This window comes from Drosophila takahashii, chromosome 3L (assembly GCF_030179915.1).
Source record: "Drosophila takahashii strain IR98-3 E-12201 chromosome 3L, DtakHiC1v2, whole genome shotgun sequence".
In the NCBI taxonomy this organism is placed as follows: domain Eukaryota; kingdom Metazoa; phylum Arthropoda; class Insecta; order Diptera; family Drosophilidae; genus Drosophila; species Drosophila takahashii.
The window spans coordinates 19,636,005-19,653,940 of record NC_091680.1 but is presented as its reverse complement, the minus strand read 5'-3'; the positions used below and the strand labels follow the sequence as shown (position 1 = coordinate 19,653,940).

Below are 17,936 nucleotides of genomic sequence, written 5' to 3'. Positions count from 1 at the left end.
CATAACACATAAAATTGACCGTAAATTTTAAAAGCCATTTAGCATTAGCCAAGCGCGAGAATCTCTGGGGTTCCAGGCCAGGCATAAATGTCAATATGTATTTATATGTTTACCAGTTTATTGAGCAAACTATTTTATTTGTTTACGCTAAAACAAAAACCAATCTTTCCCTTGCGCCGAAACCCGATAATAATCATAAAGATTACCATGGCCGGAGGCTGGAGATGGGGACTTTGGCTTAAATATGCGTAAAATGCGGCATCTTAAGCTGCCACTTAGAACATGCCACACCCCAGAGAAGAGGGCTACATCCCTAGCTCCCTTTTTGGGTCCTGGCATTGGCTTCACTGAATTTTCTGCGAGGCTGCACGTCAAACGTAGAAAGGGCTTTGAAGTTGCGCTTAGATTTTGCTGGCCCCTTTGTATTGAATTGGTGGCCTCTACCAACTTGCTTAAAGTTTAATTGAGCGAGTAATTTAAGCTTTTCCCGAGCAGCCCCGCCCGGCACTTTGGTGCTTATATTAGTTGCTAAGTGGCAGGACCAACCCCCCCAAATCCACCAGCCCAAAGTCCAGAGGGAGTTCCCTTCTCCCACTGGCTAGGAACAATTTTAAAGCTCCGCTTTGCCCTAGATCAAAAACGTATAAAATAGCTCTTATGCTCAAATAAATAAAACATTATTTGGTCATCCCTGGGTTTCGATTTAATGAATTTTTTGATGCGTGCCTAGGCCAACAAATAGCTGACTGCACAAATCTGTGACGTATCAAAAAAGCATTTTTAATTAAAACCAAGACTAAGTACATGACATGTTTACTATGTCGCGACATGTCGAATAAGAAAACACCCTAAAAATTTTTAAATAATGTTAAATAGTTGCAAATGTTTGTAATGAAAAGAAAATCATAAGTAAAAGTTTATATCCTTTTTAATTTATTATTCCAGCAAAAAATGAATTACTGTTAATTAGCTGTTTTAAGCATAATTAAAAATAGAATTATGCCCCTATTTGTTGCATTTACTCCTAAAATATACACTAAATTTTATGCTTTGAATTTCCAAATAAAAGCTCACCCAATTGGATAAGCTTTAAATAATTAAAAGTTAGTGGCTAAATTCTGGAAGCGATAATCGCATTACCACGAGTAATTATAAAATTTGATTAAATATATGGAATTAGCAAAGAAGCCATAGTCGAAAATTGGTATTTATGCGGATAGGCAATAGAGGTTATTTATTTACTCTTATTTCATTTAAATCACCGCGTGAGACTTTTTGCATGGTATAAAAATGTATTCATTCGCGTTTTTAATGGGCGGCAAAAACGGTTTATATTTATTATTATGTTTTGGCGGAATTTTAATTGATTTCCGCCAAGGGAGGAAGTGCTCGTCCCCGTCAGCAACAACAATCATTGACACGTGCATTGAGTTTTCCGGCTTTCCGTTTGCACGATAGCCAAATCTCGACAAACACACAGATACGCACTAACACATTCTGAGCGGGGGCATATTTGAATTTCTGCATTTTTGTTGAATTTCAATTAAAAGCCTTGATTTTGATGGTAACCTTGTGCACATGCTGGGCCCGAAACCAGCCGGGGTTCTATATGTTCCAAGTGTGCTGGCCCCGAAAAACATTATTGGGGTCAGTCGGGGGTTACGTTCTGGGTTACATACTGGTCCCTCCCACAAAGCAAATGTGAAATTGCCGGCTGACGAATTGTGTTAAAAACGAATTTACATTAATTTCAGTCTCCACTTTTTGTTTCGTCCTTTGGCCCCTGTTTTCGGTCTACAATAATTGTATATCCCATCCACCTTTGCGCAGCAAAGGAAAGGAAAGGAAGCAGTGGAATTGGGGCCGAAAGGAAGAGCTGTGCGGAGAAAAGGAAAATTAAATTGAAAATCCATCGAAGCCGAATGTGGAATTAAAATTGAATTTTCACCTACGGATCAAACGAAACGAATCGAGACGAAACGAGACGATGCGATGCAGGAAGACGAAAAACAATTAAAATTAAACAATTTATTTATTTTGAATTATGGCCCGACTTCTGTTTGTGGCAGGAATCTGAAATATACGGCAGACCGAAAAATAGGAAAAATGCATTTGTCAAATTGAATGCAACGAGTGAACAACTCAATTTAAAGGCTTCCGCACAGCAAAGTGCAAAAATACCACAAATATTTGTCAAAGCACTGCAAACTCTGAATGAAAGTGGTATTTTCCCCCGGGGCGACTCTCGATGATTAGGCAAATGGAGAGCTTAGGGAAACTATAAGTACCCGAACTCCTCCTTGAGCATTAACCTCGTCGAGTTCGAAGAGCCTGGAGCCAGGGCGAGAGATTAGGCTGATAATTTATTCAGGCTGTGGGCCAACTAATCTCGCACTGTCAGTGACTCTAATCATTCAATGAGATGAAAGCAAATGCCAATACACACGCAGACTGCGGCGGATTTCTTTCCGATTTGCGGCTTGGCTCAAAGAGCCAAAGGAACAGGGATGGGATCGTGACTACAATCTGAAACTAGCGAAACGGAATAGGATTGTTAGAAGTGCATGAATCGAGGCAAAATATAAAGATATTGGTACTGGTAAAATTGATATTAAATAATATCACTTTGCCGAATTCTTTTTCTCCGAGATTCTCTGACTTCGAAAAAGAGAGTAAGAAGAATTCGAAATAGAGCGAGATAGCGCTCAAAGTTACATAGGTAGAGGGAGAAAGACACATTCGAACTGACCTGTTGTTCACTTTTCGAGCATATTAAATTAAGCTGCCGGATATCGAGTCACAATTTATACCACATAATATCAACAATATACCTACATCTATTGAACCACTTACGAATAAGTATGAATTAAATATATATCGTTTTTCAATAGGTTTTAAATGTTATTTCAGACCCTTTGAAGTTGATAACATTTCTTTATATTACCCCAAGCTTACATGTCTAATACCAGCTCATCGCATTCAACTCATTCTTCAAAGATTCTCACGCTCCCATCTAAAAGTCAAGCATTTTTGATGCCCCAAGCATTGGATGGTCTGGGGCCTTAGTTCGCAGAGGGAAAAAGAAAACCGAATTCCCACCGCACAGACAAGTTTCGGGTGGGTGAATCTGGCAGTGCGTGAATTCGAGTGGGCGGGTTGAGATTTGCTTGATTTGGCCAGTCGACTGTGACGTGTGTGGGTGCGTGTCCATGTCCATGTCCCTGTCCACAACCACGTCCAAATCCAAAATCCACATTCACATCCATTTCCATGGTCAAGCCAGGTCGGTGCGTGCTGCAAAACAATTTAATTAATTCCAGATTTGCGTGGAATTTTTCACGAAAGCCGCGATGCCAGCAATCTGTAAATGGCATATACGTACGCACAATATATCGAGGGGGAGAGGGATTTGCTGGGCAGTGATGGGAAGTATCTTGGGAGTTTTACTTTTAAACATTGGTACTTAATTATATCGGGGATACGAAGAGAATCGTTCTTACACATAATTATAAATAGTATACTTAGACAGTCTGCATTTTGAAAAATATTATAATTTTAATCAAACTATTTCCTTAATATTTTTGTAACTTAAATGTAAGTAAATTAAATCTATAATGATCTTGTAAAATTGCTGAATTTATTTTTCAAATAATAAATAACTCTCAGAAGAATAAATTTGTAAAAAATAGTTGCGGAATTCACCTGTGAACTAGGATCTCCCTTTCCCAGAACTAAGAATAACTTTTGGCTGCAACTTTGTACCTATTTCATATACTTATATGAGTTACCGCCACATCTCTGGTGATGGGATACTAGTCAATGCCGAAAATTCAACCATTCGCACGTACTTTTACTATTTATTTGTTTCTCACATCCACTCTCCCACTCTGCTCTGTATTTTCCGGACAGCCTGCCAGCTACGGCAAGAAGAACGGGATGTGGTATGCGTCGCCTGGAAATCAGGGATGGGGCTCCAAGCCCGCCAGTCGGAAGCCCTCAATAATGGAAGCGGATTTGGGCACATTATCGACCACATCAGGCTCGATAAAGCGCAGCGCCGGCCGTGTGATACGCATCATCAATAATTTGGATCATTCGGTGCAGGTGAGTCCTGAAAGTCCTGCAAGTGGGGGGCATTTCCCGCCAACTCCAATCTCCCACTCCCATGCCGTATTTATCGTTTCGGCAAGCCCACGTCATCAACAATGCACAAAAATATTTTTGGTCGAAGGCGGGGAAAGGGGCAGAATGAAAATTGCACCTCGTGCCTTGCATTTTCCCAACGATTGCGGCATTTTCGCTATTTTCGCAATTTCGTTTGTATTTGTGCCTGGGCAGCGATGCGTTGTGCAAATGTTTTAATTGCCGCGATTAAAGCGCGCATCGGCCTGCAATATTTATGTAAATTTATGTTTGACTATTGCATTAGAGCACCGGGCGGTGGAGAGGCCTATAAAGTTTATTGAAATTTATGCAAAGTGCTCGATGAAATATGCCAAAGCCGTGCAAATATTTTGAGCAAATATAAAAAGTGAGCTTAAATATTTAAGGCAGGAATGCGGACAGCTCAGTCCACGTGAGGCGGGTAAATATGCATATCTATGTGGATGCACCACCTGTCCTCGCGAATTGTGAACTGGCATTTTGCGGGACGTTTACTTTTCCACTTCTCTGGCGGGTGGGTGGTGCAAAAAATGCAGGCCAACTCGGAGTCGAGAGCCAAACCGATTCGCTTTTATTTGTATAAATATTTGCCATCAATATTTTATGGTCAGCGGAGTGTATTTATTTTTTCAGCAATCCACGACCCAACTGACTTAACTGTCATTAAAGGATTCTGTCCATAAATAATTTGACATTTTATTTTAACCAATCCGCAGAGAAGGAAACCACTTTGATGTGTTTTTCAGCGCTTCAGTTCTTGGATTGCCCCTCGGGGACGTCATTAGTTGCGGTTGCCATTTTTCAAATGCATTTCCCCGTTTTTTTATATTCGGCTTTTGACTGCGAAATTATAATTTACATTTTATTTATGCAATGTCCCGAGTGCCATGATTAAAGTTTTATGAATCCCTAAAAAAAGGCGCCCACTTTGACATTCAGTTCGTTTTTTTTAGTGTGGGCTGCAGTCCGCCAGAAGTCTGCAATTAACCTTTGCCTACTTTCGGGGGCTCCACTCCGCGGCAATCATATGGAAAATCAATTGTCTGTAATTTGTATTTTATTGTATGCAGCCAGAGAGTCGGGCCAACAGCCAGCAGCAAACAGCAACAAAATTGAAGCCACGGTCAATTTGGTAATTTCCGCTGACATACAAAAACAAGAAAAGCAAAAAAAAAATGCCAAAAGGAAAAACTCGAAAGAAATTTGTAAATCGGGACTCGAGATCCAAAACACTCTTGCAAAGCAAAAAGTAAAGTTTTAAGTGAAGTTAATATTAAAATTTAATTATGAAATGATGGCAAAAACTTTGTAAAATAAATAAAATAAGAACTTATCTTTAATAAATCCTAGATTTTGTAGGGACTACACTTACCTTGTTATTATTTTATATTTTTTTGTTTTTTTATGTTTTCTTATATTTTGTAATCTTTTTTAAAAGTCTGGTTTACAGATCTTCATCTCTGCTTCAGAAAAACTAATCTTTTAGGATGCATATTTCTTTGATGAGTATCTAATTTAGACATTAGAAGTTCTAATAATATTATAAACTAATCTTTTAGGATGCAATTTAGATATTAGAAATTCTAATGATAGGATCAACTTGTGTCTCGAATCTATACTACCCTTTTAAAGGGAATAACGAGGGAAGGCCTGGCAAAAACTTTTTAGTCAGGTGTACGGCCCCATAACTCTTCCACTCTCGCTGCGCCACACCCGTACTCGTAATTTATGTTATTATTACGAAAATGCCTTTAAAATATGAATTGGCTTCGGCACTACAAAGGTGGCCGCATCGTCTTCTCTCTCCCTCGTTCGTTGTCGTAGTAACGTTCTATGGTAATTTCGCTAAGTGCAAGTAACATTTCTGAAGCCCCTTGTTTTGCAGCCGTCCGAGGTGAGGCATTCGTGCAGTTTTATGAATCAAAAGTACATTTTACGTCGTGGGCGTTTCGGCACCTTTCAGCACGTGGGCTGCAGCCTTGGCGAAGGCCGCACCTGATCGGGCCAATTAAAGGGCGGCCTAAGCCCCGTGACAGGTACTTTGGCCCGGCCCGTCTGCCGTCTGCCGGGGATGTTGGCCGAGCCCAAATCGAATCTCATTAATGGCCAAGACAATGGCAGAGAGCGAAGCGCAAGGAAGGGGCAGAAAACAAAGGCAGTCGTCGCTTTTCCGATTTTCCGATTTGCCCCGCCACTTACGAGACACCCCTAATGGAGTTTGCAATGCAAATTTGACCAAAGTACAACCGACAACAAAAGCGAAAGAGGAAATTGTAGTAGTCATAGTGTTTGTAGCCGCCGTTGAACCCAACTCAGCACGCGCTCATTGACCAAGGCCAAGGACATGTCGCTCCTCGTTCGACTCGTTCCACGACCGACAACGAAGTCCTGGCGAAAATATACACAAATATATGCCGGGGTATTGTGTACTCCGCGGTGAGTCGGTGCTGGCGCCGATTGCATTACACGTACATTACCCGCAGCTCCAAGTTCCACGTCCCTAAAACTCAAAGCACAGTAGGGTGGGAAATGTTGGGAATGCGAATATCTCAGAGGAGTCTACCATTTTTCATCACCATCAGCAAATGCAAATAGTTCTTTATTCGCCATTTGCATAAAAAGGGTCTTTGTTATGCCGGATTATTGCAACCATTATTGCTGTTTTATCAATTAAATTATATTTATTTTAAAGGAAGAAATATTGTTCAAGCATAACCTTTTTAACAAATTTTTTATTGTCAAAATATTTACTAATATTTTTATCCAAGCTTTAAAAAATATTTCTTCTGAACAGTAATAAAATTAAATGTTTAAAATTTGGCAAAATGAAAAAAAATATTTATAATAAAATTAGGAACTTTTTGGAATTAAGAAATTTTAACTGTTTCTTTAAATTATATTATTTAACTTTCTACCACCAACAACCTTTTTAAAGTACTTTATAATATGTCTAATTTTCGAAATATTTTGTCTTACTTTTTAACACTGTTCACACTTTCCACCGCCCACTTTTTGTCTGAGACCATGTCTGTATTGTGTGTCCCAGTCTGCCGAGAGTCCCATGTTTGTGTTTATTTGTTTTGTTTGTGTCTGGGCTGCACATCTACATCAGCATCGACATCTATATATCTGTAGCCACATCAAGTGTTCGCCGGGGTAATGCAATTGAAAGCCGCAATAAATGGCTATGCATAATGGCAGGCTACTCAATATTGGCGGTCCCTCGACTGCACAATGTACATACTTATATATCACCCGATCGCAGTGTACGGGGCTCGGATATTTGGCAAACTAAAGTGCAACGTGTCGCACTGCACTTTGTTGTTTGACTTTTTCAACTTGCAGCTTACGTGTTTGACGTACTAGGAGAAACTTTGGGCTTTTTGGGTATTATGTGTTTATGAACACATTGAAATGGGTTTTCGAGTACACAAGGAAAAATGGTTTTTAAATAAAAAATTGGAAATCGAATATTAAAGATAAGTTCATCATAATATTGTTAGAATGCTTTCTATTTATTAAACATATAAATCCGAAACCTATCCTATATAAAGCCATTTTTTCTAAAAAAATAAAAATACTGACTTTTTTCTCTGTAACCGAATATCGAGCATGCACAGGGGATCAATTTTTTCATATCGTATACGCCACAGGGGCATTGAACAGTGGAAAGCTGGTGGGAAAGGGAAACAAAGACAGCAGACTCACCTGACATTCTCCCTTTCATGTGTACGTTCATAGAAGGCAAACAGAAAAAGGCAGGGAATATGTAAGCAAGCTCGAAGCGCAAAAAACCGCTCAAAGAATGGTCTCAGCTTGCATATCCCAGGAATACGCTCTACTAGCTGAATACTTGGATTTGAATTGCTAGGCCTGTAAGGGAATTTTCAATAAATGGAAGAGCTACTTGGAAGAATTTGCAAATTGACTAAGAGGCCATGAGAAGAGACCTCTTGACACTTACATCAACAAAAGGAGAAAAGAAAAATATTTAAATTTAAATATATATTGCACTATTTAAACAACTTAAAATGCAATAAGGAAATGCAAATTAAAGATGTATTTTTCTTTCTTTACATAATATCCTGGCCTAATTTCCACATACCGCACTGCAATCGCTTTCGGTTCTTAACTCTTTGGTCTTGTGTTTTTCATTTAAATTACTTGTGTTCCCTTTATGCAACTCTACGAAAGTTGACAACAATACGGACGACAGCCGCGCTGCAGTTTAATGTCTTTTGTTTTATGCATGTTTGTATTTTATTGGAATTCCTTTGTGTGTGTGGAGATGGGTGAGAAAGGAAGGAGAAGTTGCCGCAAACGAAAATATTTGGAAAATTTGCATGGTTTTGACGTCACCGAGATTAAATCAACCGTGCGGCGGCCGAGCGATTGAATGCCTGAAAAACCAGCACAGTTTTCCAGACGAGGAGAAATGCTGACAATTTAAATCACACACTCACACACACACACATGACGAAGGGAGAACGGAGGTCCTGGCCATTTCCTTCCGGCAGCTGTTTGCCAGCTTCTCCTCGGCCGATTCCCACCTGCTACCGCCTACGAAAAGTGCACGTAATTGGCTTAACAAACGCCATTTGTTTGGGGTCACGTGATTGCAGCTGGCGACGTAGCCGATAATGTAATTATTTGCTCACATAATTATATTTGTTTATAGTCCATGTCCGGAGCCCATATGCCTCATCAAGGCATCTTCAGCCTCTGAATGGCAATGGCTCCCCAGTGCCCAAGTGCCCATTTGTGCGGGGGTGTGTGCAAAAAGGGAGCGACGGAGACACATTCATGCATAATTTATGGCAAACACATCGACAGTCTGCAGCCTTTCGGGCCCGAAATGCATTGCACTAAATTATTAAAAGCATCTTTTCGGCTTCTGTCCTGTCAATTAATTTTCCAGCAAATTAAGTGACAGTCGATTGGGCTGCCGAAAGAAAAGTTTAGGAAAACTTTACCCATGTGCAGCAGCAATTTAATGCCAAATGGTGAAATAATTTGCCTAATGGACATTGGCTTTATTGCCTTACCAGCTCAATGACCAAAAATTACTTAAATATATTTATGCAAGTATTTAAATCAAAATTAAATTCATAGAATAATGAGATTTGGCCATTATATTAAATTTATCAATTTTAACACCGAACTTCTAGAGACGGAAGGCCAACTTTAAAGTAAGCCGAAGATGGCCTTGCAAAATCCCCATTTATTTGATGAAAGGCCCAACTCTTCCATCACCATTTGAATTTGAAAACATTTTTGCCGGACAATTGTGTCGCAGGTGCTACGCTTTGATAAACCATAAATAAATTGTGATAAATAGAGGCACAGTCCATGGGGTCCGGTGCGGTCCGGCTCGAATTGGCCCAAATACACCTGAACCAGTCCACCTAACGACCCATAAAAGACATGCGTTTCGGTAGTCGAAATGGCCGTCACTCTAAATCAAATTGCTAACCGTAAAAAAGGGCTGCAAAAGGCAAGGAAAAGTAATAACATTTCCGATGAAGTTGAAAGCGTAACGGGTTTTCAAAAATTAATGTTTGCTCTTAACCAAATAGAAACATGTAAGAGCATTTAAAAAATTTTCTAGAAAAGTAGCTAAAAAATATCCAAGCCGAAAAGCAAACTTTTAAAAATAAAAAACCAACTGCTGTCAGCAAAACTTTTACTGCCACTGATAGTTCTCGGCCTACTTCGATGATAATTATAATTGATTCACAAATTCACTGAAAAAGTTGTAATACTCGGTCAAGCCTAGCAAAAAGTCAAATTTTCAACTTTTTCACCAAAAACTTCGAAATGAGCTGGATAAATGCGTGATTTTCGGGGGAGAAGGGAAAAGTTAGAGACCGGGGTTTATACTTTTTTTTTACTGTTTGCCGACAATCAGTCCGACCTGGGTGGAAAAATTAAGTGGCACCGATGTGCGGGGGGAAAACCACTCAACACGGACATAAAACCATTAAACGGACGCCTTTTTCGAAGCCAAACTAAATACATAAATTAAACCGAGCCGGCCAGACAACGGCGAAAGTTTATCGTTGTCTCTGGTCCTCGTCCAGGTCCTCGTCCTTTTTCACCAAATAAAAACTTCCATGGCAGCTGCTTTAATTCTATGCGAGTCCCTAATAATAGGGAAACGATGATGGAGATGCTGGCAAAAGTGGAGAGACAAATTCTTCTTTAACACGCGTGAATAACTGTTATCAAGGCCCTGAAGGTCATTAAAACTCGAGTGTTCCACTTGAAAAATAAGCAGCGAAAGCAGAAAAGCCAAAGTCAAGCGTCAGCCAACAAATGCAACAAAGCGTGGCCTTCATTGTGGTGCTTGTGGGTGGGGGGCTTTCCATGGGGTGGACCCAATTATGAGCGGAAAAGCTCGAGTGCAACAACAATAACCATGCGTACAATGGGGCGAAGGCAAACAATGCTGCTGCACAGAGAAAAAATCATTCAAATTGGTCAGCTATTCAAATTAAACTTCGCAACAAAATTATTTAAGTACTTGAGGAACTTTATTATTTTTCTTGACTTTTTTATATATCTAAGAACAACATTTAGAAATACATTATCATTTTATTCACAATATATTTTTTAAAATAAATCTAAAATGTACTGACTTTCCTGTGTCACAAATTTTCTTTAAGTTCTATATCCCTACTCAACATTAAAAGAAAAGAAAACGCAAACTGGGTCACAGACTCGATTGGTGGGGCGCGCGTCAAAGAAAAGTGGATGTGGCCGAGGATGCGACGAGGACGCGAGTCGACGACAACATATAATTATAAGCATTACTAAAATGGGGAGGGGAATGGAGGCCACTAAACGGAAGTTGCGTGCCATGACTAAATTTTTGACCGCAGGTCAAGTAAAATGTGTTGAAAGGCCCCCTGGTACATATGTAGCTACTTGCCAGACTAATTACCCGTCCAGATTTAACACGTGATTTTACACATATACAAATCTATATACTCATGCTATATCACCACCACCCCTCTTTTTCCCCTTTCAGTGCCGCGTTTTGTTGAACCTACGCACCTCGCAGCCATTTGAGGAAGTACTCGAGGATTTGGGTCAAGTGCTGAAAATTAACGGAGCAAAGAAAATGTACACAGGCACTGGCCAGGAGGTATGTGGATTTCCGGGGGTGGGCTGCTAACCGCACGACCTTGACACGGCCTAATAACTTAATGAAGACCCGAACTTAGCCGACTTGCAAAATGATTTGACAAATTGCTCTCTCAGCCCTCACGCATAGTAAACAAAAAACCCAAATTGGTCATCCATTGTGGGTTTTTTTTTAACCAAAAGTAGGAATTGAAAGAAATCAATATTACAAATAAAAAACAAAATACTTTAAAACGTACCTATTAAATATACCAGCTATTGCAATTTTTCACAAAATAAAAGTAATAAAATATCTGTAACAAAGTCGGTTTTAGGTTAAATAAAATGCAAAACTCGCAATTAAAATTATTTTTCATCTATACAATATATGTGTTGATCCACTATCGAATATTATATTATTTACTAAATCGGAATGTGATATTTTTAGGTTCGCAGTTTCTCCCAGCTGCGTAACGAGTTCGCCGACGTGGACACCTTTTACCTGGCCACGGGAACGGCCCTGATTGCCGGCTCCCCCATCCGGCGTTCCAGATCCCGCCCCTCGGTGGTGGCCGCCGCCCCCATTTTACCCACGGACGAGCTGCCCAAGGTTCCGCTGCGCGGAGCCCGCCCGAGGAGCAAGAGCCGGCCGCGAATCCTTTACGCTCCGGAAAGCGAGATCCTGCGGCCGAACGGCGAATACACGATGCTGGACATCATGAAGGAGGAGCCCACCAAGGTCACCATCCGGGGGCTGCGGCGCACCTTCTATCCGCCCGTCCACCATGCGCCGGCGGACAACTCCCCGCCGGACAAAAAGCTTCAGCTCCAATGGGTGTAAGTATTGTGAAATAAATTTAATAAATTCTTTGTTATGTTGTGACCTTTTTTTAGCCATGGCTACCGCGGCATCGATGCGCGGCGCAATCTTTGGGTTTTGCCCTCCGGAGAGCTGCTTTACTACGTGGCCGCCGTGGCCGTGCTCTTCGATCGCGACGAGGATGCCCAGAGGCATTACACGGGACACACCGAGGATATCATGTGGTAATTAATAAATATTATTACATTTAAAAAAAAAAAAAGAAAGGGCAAATATATGAGTACCTAACTTAATTAATATATTTTAATGCCAGGTGCTTATTTAAAAAAATATTTTAATAATCTTTAAAGACTCTCAGTCTTTCTCACATATGTAGATAAGTAAAAAGAATTTCAGCATCCTTGTGATTTAAAAAAGTATAAAGTTAAATGTTGTATAAAAATAAAAATACTAAGTTATACTAAAAATGTGAATTTGTATTAAGATGGTATTTCCTTCTTCCAGCATGGATGTGCATCCCTCCAGAGAGCTGGTGGCCTCAGGTCAGAAGGCAGGACGAGATCGCAAGTCGCAGGCGCACGTTCGCATCTGGAGCACCGAGTCCCTGCAGACGCTCTACGTCTTTGGCATGGGCGAACTCGATAGCGGGGTAACCGCCGTGGCCTTCTCGCAGCTGGTGAGTAATGCGCCCAATATGTACACCCAATTAGGGAAGGGGATAACCCACGAGATTTCCTTGCAGAACGGAGGCAGCTACATACTGGCAGTGGACAGCGGACGCGAGAGCATCCTGTCCGTGTGGCAGTGGCAGTGGGGTCACCTGCTGGGCAAAGTGGCCGTAAGTCGACTAAGCCGACCCACTTAAGACGCCCCCTAATTCTCGACTCAATTACAGACCCTGCAGGAGGGACTGTCGGGAGCGGCCTTCCACCCGCTGGACGATAATCTAATCATCACCCATGGACGAGGCCACCTGGCCTTTTGGCACCGGCGCAAGGATGGCTTCTTTGAGCGCACGGACATCGTGAAGCAGCCATCGCGCTCCCATGTCACCAGTGTGCAGTTCGAACCCGATGGCGATGTGATCACGGCGGACTCGGATGGCTTCATCACTATCTATTCGGTTGACTCCGATGGCGCCTACTTCGTCCGCACGGAGTTCGAGGCCCACAACAAGGGCATCGGCTGCCTGATCATGCTGGGCGAGGGCACTCTACTCTCCGGCGGCGAGAAGGATCGCAAGATCGCCGCCTGGGACTCCCTGCAGAACTACAAGAAGATTGCCGATACTAAGGTAAGATTGGAAAGTATTGGGTTAAAATGTGTAGTACTTAATTGAATGCTTTAACATTTTAATTATCAAAGGATAAATTAAATTATTAAAGATATATTATATATTAAAGTTTGATATATTAATGAATATATTATTATTGTCATAATGTTACGAACTTATCAAAATATTCTTAGAACCAAACCTTTTATATCTTAAATATGAAATAATTATTATTTTATATATTTATTTTTAATACCTATTTATCTAAAAACAACATATAACTGAGCTAGAACCAAAACCAGAAATCCATAATTTTAAAATATTTAAAAATTGTATAAAATAATAAATGCAACAATTTTAGTTTATGATATTTGGTATCAAAATTTATCCAACTTTTTTCATAACTTAAATCTCATTTTATAGAAGGAAACAGCTTTATAAGACAATGCAATCCTAGAGAGAACTTACTTATATTTAATTGACCTTTTTGGATCCGCAGCTCCCGGAGGCCGCCGGCGGCGTGCGCACCATCTATCCGCAGCGCCCCGGGCGGAACGACGGGAACATCTACGTGGGCACCACGCGGAACAACATCCTGGAGGGGTCGCTGCAGCGCCGCTTCACCCAGGTGGTCTTCGGCCACGGGCGGCAGCTGTGGGGACTGGCCGCCCATCCGGACGACGAGCTGTACGCCACCGCCGGGCACGACAAGCACGTGGCCCTCTGGCGTAAGAACAAGCTCATCTGGACCATCCAAACGGGCTACGAGTGCGTGGCACTGGCCTTCCATCCCTTCGGCACCTTGGCCGCCGGCAGCACCGAGGGTCATCTGCTGGTCATCAACTGCGAAAATGGGGCAGTAATGCTGACCCTGAGGGTATGCGGTTCGCCCCTCAACTGTGTGGCTTACAACCAGGGTAAGATCATAAGTTCATTAAAGATATTGAAAGTGTTAAATGGAACTATAAATGTTTCAATTTAATTTCATGAAATTCACAAAATAAATTATAAGAAACAAATAAATGCTTGTTTTGTCATGATGCATAAATATTTTAAATTTATTCATTTATTTAAAATTTTAAACTCACGTTTTTTGATCAGTTAAGAATTTACTAAATAATTGTTCACTGTTCTAAAACAATTTTAATTTCTAGTTTTTTGCTCAGATTGAAAAATATATTCCCTATAAAAATATAGTCTTATTTAAGCCCATCATTTAGTTTCCTTTTCCTATCTTCAAATATTTCACTACTTCATTATTATCAACTCGTCTCATTCCCAGTCGGCGACATGATCGCCATGGGCTCGCAGAACGGCAGCATTTACCTCTTCCGCGTGTCGCGCGACGGCTTCTCATACAAAAAGGTGAACAAGATCCGGGGATCGCAGCCCCTGACTCATTTGGACTGGAGCATGGACGGCAACTTTGTGCAGACGGTGACCATCGATTTTGACCTGCTCTTCTGGGACGCCAAGTCCCTGTCCCCGGAACGCAGTCCCATTGCCATGAAGGACGTCAAGTGGCTGACCAACAACTGCACCGTGGGCTTCCTAGTGGCGGGTCAGTGGAGCAACCGCTACTACAGCACCACCAACACCATAGTCGCCACCTGCAGTCGCTCCGCCGCCCACGACATGCTCGCCTCCGGTGACGCCGAGGGCTATCTAAGATTATTCAGGTGAGTTGTGGACGCCGTTTCAGTTTTAAAATTGATTTAGGACTAATCCCAGATAATTTTGATTTTTTGTATGAAAAAAATATTCAATTTTGGGAGATTAGAAACCTTGATGTTTTCTTATTTTGATAAAATGTGACTATTAAGTTCTTTCGTTCGTTAAAATACATTTTAAATTTAAATATTTAAAAGAAATAGAAAACGCCTTTGCTTGATATAGAGTCAGACTTAGCTGGGAGTATGATTTTTTAAAATATTTTACTTTGTTTAAAATAACTAAGCTTTTTAGACTAAAATATAATATTTGCAAACTAATTTTTGTAGGTACCCCTGCATCTCGCCACGCGCCGAATTCCACGAGTCGAAGGTGTACTCCGGGATGCTGGCCTGCGTCCGTTTCCTGTGCGGCGACCACACACTCATCACCGTGGGCGGCACAGATGCGTCCCTGATGGTGTGGGACATTGTCGAGGAATAGCTGAAATGGCCACCGTGGCACCGCACCGCCGCCCAGTACGAGGCCAGCTACTCGGACTACTGGCACCGGCGCGCCTCGAGGGTATCCTCAACCGTCCTCGATAGCGACTCGGTGGACTACCAGTAGTCCAGTTGTCCCAAGGAACTCGGAGATGGGCGGCGAACTGCTTGCTAGAATCAGAACTAGACGAACTACAATTGGCCAGCGTTCCGTTTTTGGTTTTAGACAAACAAAATATTGATATTAGATAATTGCACGTATTACGAAAGAAATTCAACATTTTCGAGACGTTTTTGTGAAAAGAGAAAAACCGCACCAGCAATTAGCACCAGCAGTCCAGCAATCCAGCAATCGAGCAATCCAAAAGTCGGCTTCCACTCAGAAATTGAATCTTCCGTTCCGGTCTTGCCATCTGCATTTGTCCCCTACGCTCCACATTTGTTCGAGCCCCTCGAACAAACTCTCCATGCCACTGGTGGATCCTAAACTATAACCCTAACCGACGAAACGACGAGCATATAAATACTTCATCTTCCAGAAAGTTGTCAGAAACTCTTCCGAACAAATGCAGCAAACCAGACAGCAAGTGACAAACAACAGACATACATCTCACCCGAATCACCTAATCACGGATAACGAAACCCAAGTGCACTTCCAACATATATACTTATATATACATATATAGAATGTGTATTGTTATAGCAACTTTTATTATAAGCGTTGAAATAAATAAACAGTTTGAAACGGAGCAAAAAGTGCGGGCAACTTTCCATTTATCGATTTATTTCATAAGGTGTCGGGTCAAACATCGTAGTTCTGGCAACAAACTCGATAGAAATGAAATAACGGCGCCACTGAGCTGGGGCAAAATACCGACCTTTTGAAAATAGGGGGTGGAATGAAGGTCACTTCCTTTAAATGTTGTATTTTGTGTTTACTTTATTCTTTTACACTTATACTCTTTTAGATTGAAATTTTCTTTCTAATAAATCTGCGAGAAAAACTTATTATTTTTCAGCGAAAATACTGATCTAATTCGGTGGAAAATCAGGATATGTGTTTTTGGTAAATATGCGAATTTGGCTTAGAGGCAAACAATTGTCCGAAATCAAAGACAAGAGCTGTTTTGAACAGCTAACAATATTATATCTGGATTCCCGTTACTTTTCGAAAAATCTCCAAAGATTTAAGGTGTTAGTTCTAAATTACAATGGACTGGGTATTTAATTAGAAGATAGAAGAGGTATGATGTTCAATTTTTTGTCTAATATTTCCCCTGTATCGCCAAAATACTGATTTTTTGAGAAAAATTAGAGTCTGTCTTTTAATCCAAATATTTTTTTATAGTTTTAATAAAACTAAAACTCTGCCACAATTATACACAAATTACTGTGGACGGCAGTATACGAAATGAGTTGAAACCCCTTTCTTACTTTGTTAAAAGATTTTGCAATTCCTAATAACCAAAGTTTGGCTTTTTTTTGTATAACCTTTTCTTGCAAGAAAACCATGGTTTTTGTGATTATTTTGAAGATAATAAAAAAAAAGAAGAAGCAATGCAATAAAAATTTGTTTTTTCCTCAAGGGATTTTTATTCTTAGCCTTATTTTATACCCTAAACAAACAAACATGGAAGACAATGTTTTGCTTAACACTAATGGAAGACAATGATTACAGCTACGAACTTAGGCTAGATTAAAGCATTATTGAAGACATTTTAGCAGCTAGTTTGATATGTACAGTTGGCGGAAGCTGGTCGCTTCCGAGGCACACAAGTCAGTCAGTCTCGTGTTCTCATCATCACAGTTGGAGTTTAAAGCCGAAGTGCAGATTATAGACCTTTCAGTGGGGTCACATCACAGTTACTCGATGGAGGAGGAGGCCCCAAATGAACTTAGTAGAGAAGGCTGATTGCCCTGGCTTCCAGTTGTTCGTTGAGCCAGTTCTGGTGCTCCTCCTCGGTGTCGCAGGAGTAGAGGATGTTGGAGATCGGGATCTCCTTAGTAGGCTTAGAGTTCTTGAAGATCTTTTTGATGGTCTTTAGCAGCTTCTTCATGTTGCTAGAGGCGCCGGTGAGAGATTGCTTCTCCGACACTCCGTTGAAGTTGGAAATAAGAGCTGTTTCGGCAAACATTTTGCTAGATGATAACTGATGATCTGCTCGGATGGAGAACTGTAGTTCGAATGATGCTGTAGGTCTAGTTGCTCGGTCTTTTATACCCGCAATTTTGCAACCACTCTGTGGGTTTCTCCCTACCTGCTCTGCTAAATTCTAGGGGATAAGGGGATGAAATCATGCAGGTAGATCTGGCAATTCGTTACATGATGGGTAAAACAAAGCAAGCAAAAAGTAAAAGGCTAAAACCAACAAAATTATAAAAGTGATGGCCATATTGTTCC

At 40.9% G+C, this 17,936-nt stretch overlaps 2 protein-coding genes across 4 annotated transcripts in view; one reads left to right on the top strand and one right to left on the bottom strand.

Moving 5' to 3' along the window:
- DCX-EMAP (Doublecortin-domain-containing echinoderm-microtubule-associated protein) overlaps nucleotides 1–16,275 on the top strand; it is a 41,640-nt gene extending 25,365 nt beyond the window's left edge. For all 3 annotated transcript variants that reach the window (XM_017139281.3, XM_070215676.1, XM_070215675.1), the window contains exons 2-11: nucleotides 3,910–4,104; nucleotides 11,195–11,311; nucleotides 11,738–12,126; nucleotides 12,184–12,333; nucleotides 12,614–12,785; nucleotides 12,852–12,947; nucleotides 13,005–13,403; nucleotides 13,882–14,299; nucleotides 14,665–15,061; nucleotides 15,383–16,275. In XM_017139281.3, coding sequence (XP_016994770.3) covers nucleotides 3,910–4,104; nucleotides 11,195–11,311; nucleotides 11,738–12,126; nucleotides 12,184–12,333; nucleotides 12,614–12,785; nucleotides 12,852–12,947; nucleotides 13,005–13,403; nucleotides 13,882–14,299; nucleotides 14,665–15,061; nucleotides 15,383–15,536 — 2,487 coding nt within the window. In that variant the 3' untranslated portion in view covers nucleotides 15,537–16,275. The remainder of the gene's footprint in view (nucleotides 1–3,909; nucleotides 4,105–11,194; nucleotides 11,312–11,737; nucleotides 12,127–12,183; nucleotides 12,334–12,613; nucleotides 12,786–12,851; nucleotides 12,948–13,004; nucleotides 13,404–13,881; nucleotides 14,300–14,664; nucleotides 15,062–15,382) is intronic.
- Nucleotides 16,276–17,101: 826 nt separating this feature from the next.
- On the bottom strand, nucleotides 17,102–17,719 carry LOC108055774 (uncharacterized). The gene has a single exon (XM_017139268.3). It carries the CDS (start codon nucleotides 17,668–17,670, stop codon nucleotides 17,431–17,433), a length of 240 nt encoding a protein of 79 aa, XP_016994757.2. The 5' UTR covers nucleotides 17,671–17,719; the 3' UTR covers nucleotides 17,102–17,430.
- Between the last annotated feature and the right edge of the window lie 217 nt (nucleotides 17,720–17,936).

Coding starts and splice junctions, on each gene's coding strand:
- LOC108055774 (XM_017139268.3), bottom strand. CDS start 17,670: ATGTTTGCCGAAACAGCTCTTATTTCCAACTTCAACGGAGTGTCGGAG.